Source organism: Cetorhinus maximus, chromosome 17, assembly GCF_964194155.1.
Source record: "Cetorhinus maximus chromosome 17, sCetMax3.hap1.1, whole genome shotgun sequence".
NCBI lineage: Eukaryota > Metazoa > Chordata > Chondrichthyes > Lamniformes > Cetorhinidae > Cetorhinus > Cetorhinus maximus.
The window spans coordinates 12,885,278-12,895,262 of NC_135895.1; the positions used below are offsets into that span (position 1 = coordinate 12,885,278).

General features: G+C 48.6%; 1 protein-coding gene across 1 annotated transcript in view; it reads right to left on the reverse strand.

Annotated features, from left to right (window-relative positions):
* The window catches only part of st6galnac5a (ST6 (alpha-N-acetyl-neuraminyl-2,3-beta-galactosyl-1,3)-N-acetylgalactosaminide alpha-2,6-sialyltransferase 5a), a 31,601-nt gene extending 24,972 nt beyond the window's left edge, over window positions 1–6,629 (reverse strand). Inside the window, exons 1-2 of the mRNA XM_078561896.1 lie at window positions 6,550–6,629; window positions 5,050–5,541 (exon numbers count right to left, since the gene is read on the reverse strand). Coding sequence (XP_078418022.1) covers window positions 5,050–5,541; window positions 6,550–6,629 — 572 coding nt within the window. The remainder of the gene's footprint in view (window positions 1–5,049; window positions 5,542–6,549) is intronic.
* Between the last annotated feature and the right edge of the window lie 3,356 nt (window positions 6,630–9,985).

The following is a 9,985-nucleotide window of genomic DNA, read 5'->3' on the forward strand; positions in this document are numbered from 1 at the left end:
CCGTCATGCCTTTTAATGAAGTTCCCCAATCTACCTTAGGTAAATCATGCCTCATACCTTCATAGTTTCTTTAGTTTAGATTTAGGACCCTAGTTTCGGATTGGACTACTTCACTTTCCAACCTAAGGAAGAATTCTGTCATGTTATGGTCACTGTTCCCTAAGGTTTTTCATTAACCCCTTCTCATTGCACAATACCAAATCTAGGATAGCCTGTCCCCAGTTGGTTCCTCGACGTCCTGGTCTAAGAAACCATCCAGTACACACTCCAGGAATTCATCCACCACAGTATTATTGCTAATTTGGTTTGCCCAGTCTGTACGTAGATTAAAGTCATCCATGATTACTGTACACCTTTGTTACATGCTAATCTTTCTGTTTAATGCCATCCCCTACCTTACCACTACTGTTTGGAGGCCTATGGACAACTCCCACCATTGTTTTCTGCCCCTTGTTGCTTCTCAGCACCACCCGGACCTACTTAAAACTCATTACATTTCTAGCTTTCCCCAGTTCCACTAATGTCATCAGCCTGAAACGTTAACTCTGTTTCTCTCTCCACAGATGTGCCAGACCTTCTGTTAGCATTTTCTGTTATTAGCACGTAGCTATTTGGCGGACCTTGACATATGAAAAATGGCTGCCGTGTTTCCTACATTAAAGCAGTGCTTCAAAAAGTACTTCATTTGCTGTAAAACATTTGGGACATCCTGTGGTCATGAAAAGTGCTATGTAAATGCAAGTCTTTCTTTTCCTTTTGTATTTGCTGTCAGGTTCCGGTCTGTGGCACTGCTGGCAATTGAGGAGAGGGGCTTGGTGGGGTGTGGGGATGTGGGGCAGTCATTAAATAGAGTGCAAACTTGGGAGTGCCAGCTCCTGGTCTTGGTTTTCATCCAAACTTAACTCACACCAAGTCCCATTCACCCATCACCCCTGTGCTCTCCGACTTATATCAACTCCCGATCTTGGCAACGCCTCAATTTTAAAATGTGATCCTTATTTTCAAATGCTTCCATGGCCTTACCCCACCCCCCCTCCCTATCTCTGTAACATTCTCCAGCCCTTCAACCCTCCACCATCTCTGGACTTCTCCAATACTGGACTCTTGTGCATTCCCGATTTTAACTCTTGGCAGCTGGGCCTTCAGCCACATAGGCCCCAAGCTCTGGACTTCCCTCCTTAAGGCACTTCTTAAGACCCACTTCTTTGACCTAACCTTTGGTCACCTGACCCCAGTATCTCCTTATTTGGCTTGGTGTCCGGCACATGTGAGCAGCTTTAGATGTTTTCTTACTTTAATGGCGCTTTATAAACGCAAGTTGTTGATGTTATTGTTGAAAGGAAAGATGCCCTTAAATAGACGGGCAATTCCACCTGGTGGAGTTCCAATGGCAAAAAGGGCGTCAAAGCAACCCAGAATCTGGAATATGAATGGGGAACCTCATTGTTATTTGCTGTGCAAGCCAAATGGGGAGATACTGGGGACAGGTGACCAAAGGTTAGGTCAAAGAAGTGGGTTTTATGAAGTGCCTTAAGGAGGGAAGTCCAGAGCTTGGTGCCCATGCAGCTGAAAGCACGGCCGCCAAGCGCGCAGTGATTAAAATCGGGGTTAATGACTTGAATGAGGGAAGTGAATGTACGATCGCCAAGTTTGCGGATGACACAAAAATAGGTGGGAAGGCAAAGTGGTGAGGATGACACAAAGAGTCTACAGAGGCATGTAGACAGGTTAAGTGAGTGGGCAAAAACTTGGCAAATGTAATATGATGTGCGAAAGTGTGAGGTTAGGCACTTTGGCAGGAAGAATAGAGCAGCTGAACATTATTTAAATGGAAAAAGACTACAGAAAGCTGCAGCACAGGAATTTTTTAAAAATTTCATTCATAAAAGCGTTAGGAAACCTCATCCCACTTGTGGATGAAGTTTCCTAAAAAACGTGAAGGCCGCTTGGCCTTTTCGCCTGTCCCGCCAACCTTAAGGTTGGACGGGCAGCATAAACAACGGCCTTAAGTACTTCCTTAATGGCCTTAAGAGGCTGTTTAAATATCGGCGGGCGTGCAGCCGACTCTGGTCCGCGCCCGCACACTGACTGAAAAATTCAGGCCCAGGTATCATTCTGGTAAATCTACACTGCACTCCATCCAAGGACAATATATCCTTCCTTAGATGTGGTGGCTTGAACTGCTCATAGTAACTCCAGGTGTGGTCTAACAGGGCTTTGTTTAGCTGAAGCATGACTTTTAGCCCCTTGTGTTCCGGTCCCCTAGATATAAATGCCAATATTCCATTAGCCTTTTTTGATCATTATCTGAACCTGTTCAGGACATTTAAAGATCTATGTCTCTGGACCTCAAATCTCTTCGGATTTTCACTGTTTCTAGCTTTTCACTCTTGAGAATGTACCATGTTCTAGCCTATTTAGATTCAAAGCGGATGACTTCACATTTACTTCATTGAAATCAGTTTGTCAGTTTTGTCGATTCACTTAATTTATTCATGTAATTTTATGTTTACCTCTACACTGTTTACAATGCTGGCCATCTTTTACGTCATCAGAAAATTTGAATATGTAGTTTTCTATCCCATCATAAGAACATAAGAACTAGGAGCAGGAGTAGGCAATTCAGCCCCTCGAACCTGTCCCGCCATTCATTACAATCATGGCTGATCTCATTTCGGCCTCAACTCCAATTTCCCGCCCTCTCCCCATAACCTTTCAACCCGTTACTAATTAAAAATCTGTCTATCTCCTCCTTAAATTTATTCAGCGTCCCGGCATCCACTGCACTTTGAGGTAGTGAATTCCACAGATTCACGACCCTTTGAGAAAAGTAATTCCTCCTCATCTCTGATTTAAATCTACCACCGCTTAGCCTAAAACTATAGCCTCTCGTTCTAGAATGCCCCAGAAGGGGAAACATCCGCTCCACGTCTACTTTGTCTACCCCCTTTAGCATCTCAATTAGATCTCCTCTCATCCTTCTAAACTCTAGTGAGTATGGGCCTAAACTGCTCAATCTCTCCTATGTCATTAATCAATAGTGAATCACTGAAGTCCTAATACAGATCCTTGCGGGACACACCTGTTGGAGTACCTGCTCATTGTCCCGACTCTGTTTTCTTCCACTCATCCCATTTCCTAAACTAGTCAATAACTTTATCAAGTTCCTCCTGGGAGCCCAGATAGATAACATCCATTGACATTCCCTGGTCCACTACTTTCGTCACATTGTCAAAAAAAAATTCAATCAGATCCATCAGGCATGACCAAATGGCTCTCTCTCTCTGATCAGCTGAAAATTTTCAGCGTTCAGTTACCCTATCCTTAAGTATATAGTCTAGTAATTTCCCAACAGATGTTAGGTTAACTGGTCTATAATTCCCTGGCTTCCCTCTGTCATCTTTTTTATATGGCGCAATTACATGTACCTGTACAATTTTCCAATCTAAAGGCATGGTTCCTAACTTGCAAGAACTTTGGGAGATTATAGTTAGGGCATCTGCAATTCTCTCACCCACTTCCTTCAAAACCCTGGGATTTGTCACTCTTTAGTACCATTGATTTCTCCATTATTGTTACCTTTCTTGCATTAATTTTGGTAAGGCCCTGTCCCTGATTCAATATTACTTTCCTTGGGATGTCTGGGATGCTTGACCTTTTCCTTTACTGTAAATCTGGGTACAATATAATTACTCAGCGTGTCCGCCATGTCCTTATTGTCGGTAACAGTTATCACTGTTCACCAGTTTTCAAGGGGATCATGTTGCTCCTGACCATTTTTTTCCTAACACGATTGTAGAAGTTTTTTTGTGTGTAGATTTTGCTATCGCTCGCAATTTTCTTTTTTTCAAGCTTCCTTTTTGTAGCCCTTTCCGACGATGGGACTGCTGACTAATCGCAGCACTCAATCCCGATCGATTAGCCTCCAACAAAACCCAAACATAATGTGAGGAAAAGGCCAATGATGGAGAGTTTTGAGTCCAAAGTGACCTATCCCTCCCATGCGTGCTACACTCAAACACATGCCGTTTCTTAAACTACTCATATAGCGTATCCCAAAATGTTATTTTCTGAAATCTATCTAATTTTTATTTGAACAGTTCAGTACAAGCCTTTTCTACCATCTCTCCAGGAAGCCCGATCTCACTGAAAGGACAGGGAGCTTCAATATTCATCGAGAACCTGACTCCAATCCGATCCCAACTTCCGGTTTTAACGGAGGTGAGTTTGGAGGGGCTGCGGAACTAACCTGCTCTCCAGAGGTGGGTCCTCTCTTCAAATGTGTTCGTGAGGCTGCTTTCCCTCCCCATCCAGTGTACCAAAAGCGAGTTTATTTTTACCCAGTTACAGCTCTGTCAGGGTATTCGCCGCTCACGATCCAATCTCCCCTATGTCAGGGAGATCAAACACAAATTGGGCACTAAATCGCAGGCCTGGGCGCATCACTTGCATGTTGTTCAGCCACTGATGCTTGGGGCCCAATAGTCGATACTGGATTGGAAGGCACACAGAGGGAGGCCATTCAGGAGCCATCACATCAGGGACACTTACTCACTCCCGTTCACCTGCTCTTTGTCCAATATAAATTTGCATTTATATAGCACCCTGAACATTATAAAATATCCCAAGGTGGTGCGTAGTACGGTTATTAGACAAAAATTTGAAATAGAGCCATGTCAGGAGATATTTGGACCAGAGACCAAAAAGTAGGGTTTAAGGGGAGCGTCTTGTTGTTATGAGGAGGGAAATCCAGAGCTTAGGGGCTGGGTGGCTGAAGATGCATCCACTAATATTGCAGTGATGGGAATCACGGGGGTGTGAGAGGCCAGGTTTAGAGGAGCTCAGAGATGCTGGTGGTTTATGGGGCTGAAGGAGGCCACAGGGATAGGATGGGGGCGAGACCTCGGAGGGAGTGGAACACGGGGATGTGAATCTTACAATTCAAGGTGTTGCTGGAATGGGCGCCAAAGTAGGTCAGCGGGCGCAGCGGGAGACGACTGAGCGGCACATCCTGTTTTCGCATGGTGGGCAGCCACATCCCCTTCGTACCTGTCCTTCCCGGTCTCCCTCTTGAAGAGTTCATCGAAGTGCAGCATCTTCTGCCGCGTGATGGTGTGGAGCCTCAGCTTGGGCCGAATGCGATGGATGAGCTGCAGGTGGTTGTAGAGCCGCCCCTTGCCGTCTTTCCTCATGCAGCTGCTGGGGCCCCAGAAGATGAAGGCCGGGTCCTGGCTGGCGTTGAGGAGCTCGCTGCCCTTTTGCAGCAGCCGCTGGATGCTGGAGTGAGCGACCACTCGGAGGCTCGTCCGCCGGCCCACGTCCTCCTGGTAGCCCCAGGTCGGTGCGTCGTTCATCCTGATGACGCACTCTGCCCGGTCGATCTCGGCTCCGCTCCGGCTCCCAATGAGTTGCCCGGAGCTGGTGACCAGCGCACAGTCCTTGCAGTGGACTTGCAGGCCCTGAAACAAAGGAAAAACGATGTCTTGGTTAATCCTTTGCTCAAACAATGAACGCAGGCGAGGGTCTGCCAGCTCCAAAATACTTCACCGGATAGTTGTGTCTGAGTGGGGTACCAATCACACCTCTAAGTCAGAAGGTGGTGGGTTCACCTCCATTGCAGGGACCTGAACACATAATCTATGGCTAGCATTCCAGTGCAGCACTGAGGGAGTGCTACACGGCCAGAAATGCCTTCATTCAAATGAAATGTTAAGTCAAGGGCCTATCTGCCATCTCAGGTGGATGTAAAGGGTCCCATGGAACTACTTCAAAGAAGAGCAGGGGAGTTTTCCCCAGTGCCCTGTCCAATATTTATTCTTCAACCAACATCATTAAGGAAAAGATACTCTGATCATCACGACATTGCTGTTTGCAAAATGGCTAATCTGTTTCCTACATCACAGCAGTGACATGTCAAAAACTTACTTCATTGGCTGTGAAGCATTTTGGGATATCCTGAAACGGTGAAGGACACTACATACTGCACTCTCTTTTTACACAATGAATTACTGTGGAGAACAGTAACTGTTGTTAAGCAGGCAAACCTGGAAGCCACGGTAATCACAATTCCACAGACAGCAATGTGATGAGCGACTTGTTTTTTTTGGTGATCAAGGTTGAGGGAGGAACGTTGGCCAATGAAACAGGAGAACTCGCTTTTCTTCTTCAACTGGTGCTACGGTATGTGTAGCATCCATCTGAACCGCCAAAACAGGCAAGCTGAGCCTAGGCCTAATATCAGATTTGAAAGATGGCACCTCTGACAATGCAGCACCTCATTAACACTGCACTTCAGCGCACCTCAGTACTGGAGTGTCATTCGAACTCACCATCTGCTGACTCAGAGCTGAGAGTATTATAAAGGAAGCATTATATTCCATACCCACGACCTCTACCGCCTGGAAGCGCAAGGGCAGCAGACACAGGGGAACACCACCACTTGCAAGTTCCCCACCAAGCCGCACACCATCCTGACCTGGAAATATATCGCCGTTCCTTCACTGTCGCTGGGTCAAAACCCTGGAACTCCCTCCCTATCAGCGTTCTTACAGCACATGGGACGGAATGTTATGCCGGTGGGATTTTACGGTCCCGCCGATGTCAGTGGGCTTCCGAATGGGTTGCCGCATTTTATGGCCACGACAGTGATGTAAAATTCCACCCATGGACTGCAGCGGTTCAATAAGGTGGATCACCACCACCTTCCCAAGGGCAATAAGGGATGGACAATAAATGATGACCTAGCCAGCGATGCTGACATCCCATGGATGATTAAAACAAATGTACAGAAGTTCTACAATGCAGATCAATCTCCCTTCCCACTAATTGTGCAAAACATGTTTGCCAAGTTCCAGTGGTAGCTGCACCACGGCCCCATTCACATGTCTGCTGTTGGTGTGAGGTGGGTCCCAACCCTGTAGTTAAAACCCAACCTGACGCCGGAGTGAAGCATAGCCACTCAGTGATGTAGTACCACTCCAGCGATGGTTTGAGGCATGAGGTTGGATTAAAGCTGCATTTGTAAACTTTATAAACAACAACTTGCATTTATACTGTGCCTTTAGCCTGGTAAAACATCCCAATTCATTTCACAGGAGCATTAATGAAATGAAGATTGAGGCTGGAATCTTCCGCCCGCATTGGCGGCGGGTGTGAGCGGACACAATATGGCGAGAAGGATAAAAATTGGCTTTTCGCCGCTGTGAAGCCAGTTTGTGATGGTCTGCTCCACCCACCAATGGCGGGCCCCATTTCCCACCGTCCAACACCGGGAATCTAATTTCAATGTCTTTGCATCTCATCATTTTACCAGCCCGCCCGAGTCATCCCCGCCCCCCAACACTGGGTCATTCGGGCACGTCCGCATACTTGCACGCCAAGGTGTTTCACAACAGCATTTAAAAGGCGTGCACCTGGTGAGCTGAACTTCGAGGGGAACGCGGAGGGAGGTGAGTGCGCACTAACGTTACCCAGCGGTCGCGAGGGTCACCTGTTCCACTTTAAGGAAGAGGCGCCACACGTTTCAGGCGAGGGCACAGGCAAGTCGCCTTTTCCTGGCTGGCTGACAGTGCGATGCCAGGGCGAGGGCCGCCCTGCAGGTGGGGGGCGAGGTGACGAGGGGGCAAGGTAGCACAGTGTGATGATAGCGCACAAGCACATGGCGGCAGGGGGAGGGGTTGGTGGGGGGTGGGAAGGAAGCATTAGGGAAACCTTGTATTAAGTGAGCATTATTCCGCAGGTGGGACGGTTCAGGTGCTGCTACATTGACATGATCGGAGTCGGGCCTCTAGCTTATCTGCCCATTCAAGCAATGCAGAGGCATGAAAGTGCCACCAAATGCTCCTGACCTTTTTGTCCCTTGGGCGCAGACTGAAAGTTAATGAGCATTTTAGGGGGCTGCAGAACAGTTGGAGGACTGGGCACATTGTACAATCTCCTTGCGAAAGCTGGCCATGGAGGAGTCACTGGTGGAGCCGCTCACAACCCCTTGCAATGTATTCATTCCAGTTTGGACCAGTATCCCCCGTGGTTCAAGCTAACAGTGCAACCTTGCAGTGCGGGTTAGGAGAATGCCTGTGCCTGAGCTGAGAGCACAGCGTGCAGTCCAGTGGATGAAGCTGCCACCAATCGGTCAGGTGGAGTGGGGCGGAGGTGGGTGGGGTTTCAGGCAGCCATGCAGCGCATTAATCTCTGGCCATCCAAGTGGTGGCCAGCACTCTCCAGGTTGCGTTAAGAGGCCTTCAGACTTAACCAAGAGAGGTTCTTGGTACACCTATGCTCACCCACACATCCCTCTCTTTCACCCTGCAGGAAGAGTACATCAGAAGCATGGAGCCTGGTGACCTAGCTGTAAGCCTCACGCCTACAGGGAGCAGTGATGAAGGAGGAGAGAGCGATGGAGGCGCCTGGTTGGGCAGAGGGAGGAGCAGCACCCTCAAGAAGGGGCAACTGGGGCTTTTGCACATGCAGCTGAAGATCCACAGTGAGCCATTGCTGGTTGGCACCTCGCTAGACCCAGGGTCTGTAGATGGCACATGTTATTCCTGCAGATGACTGAGAACCAGTGTCGCTGAAGGCTGCGCATGTCCAGGGAACTGGTCGTTCGCATATGCTACAGGACTTTGGCGCCACAGGGACATGGAGGGCATCAACCACCAATGCCCGTGAAAGTGACCACAGCGCTCAATCTTTATGCCAGTGGCTCCTTCCAGGTCTCCACAGGCCGCCTCTGTGGGATGTCGCAAGCATCCGCCCACAAGTGCATCCAGGAGGTCACGGACGCCATATTCGCAAAGGTTCTTTGTGCATTTTGCCCAGGATCAGGAAAGCCAGGAAGCAAGAGTGCAGGGATTGGCACAGATCCCTGATTTTCCACAGGTGCAGAGTGCTATCGGCTACACTCACGCGGTGCTTAGATCTCCATGGCAACAAGCAGTCAACTACGGCAACTGCAAGGGTTTCCATTCGCTGAACGTTCAGCTGGACAGTGACTACAGCAAACGCATCCTGCAGGTCTGTGCACGATTCCCAGGGAGTGTCCATGACTCCTACATTCTCAGCAGGTCTCAGATCCCAGACATCTTCCAGGGTCCAGAGAGGCTGCAGAGATGGCTCCTCGGGGACAAGGGTTACCCACAGGCTGACGACACCCGTGCGGCGGCCTCAGACGCTATAATGAGGCTCATGCTGCAACTCGCACTCTGGTGGAGCAGACCGTCGGGATGCTGAAGATGTGGTTCCGGTGCCTGGACCGGTCTGGTGGAGCCCTGCAATACAGTCCGCAGAGGCTGTCACGCATCATTGTTTCCTGCTGCGCCCTTCACAACCTGGCGCTGCAGCGAGGGAGGAGTTGCCTGAGGATGAGATGGAGGAGCTGGAGGTCTCCTCTGATGAGGAGGATGTCGATGGGCATGAGAGTGAGGAGGTCCTCGAAGGTGAGGATGACAGCGATGAGGCCATCGCAGGAAGCTGCAACACTGGAAATCTGGAATAAAAACAGAAAATGCTGGAAATACTCAGCAAGTCAGGCAGCATCTGTGAAAAAACAGAGACGGAGTTAATGCTGTGATCTTTGATCCAAATTGGGTAAAGTTAAAAGTTTAATCGGTTTTGAGTAAGGGGTGCGTGGGACAAGGACAAAAGGGAGGGTCTGTGATCGGGTGGGAGACAGGAGAGATTGAATGACAAGCGTTAGTCTTCCAGGGCCAAAGGAAATGGCGATGGGGCAAGAAAAGAAACAAAAGATGTACCTAGAGTTGGAGGGGGTTTGTGCTACTGTCTGAAAGCAAAACTAAGGGAAAAGCTGAAACAAGCAAAGAAGAGGAAACAAAATGGGGCAGAGATTATGGTCTGAACTCAATGTTGAGTCCGGAAGTCTATAAAGCGCCTCATAAAAAAGATGGGGTGCGGTTCCTCGGACTTACATTGAGCTTCAATGGAACAGTGCAGCAGGTCAAGGACAGGGATGTCAGCGTGAGAACAAGGT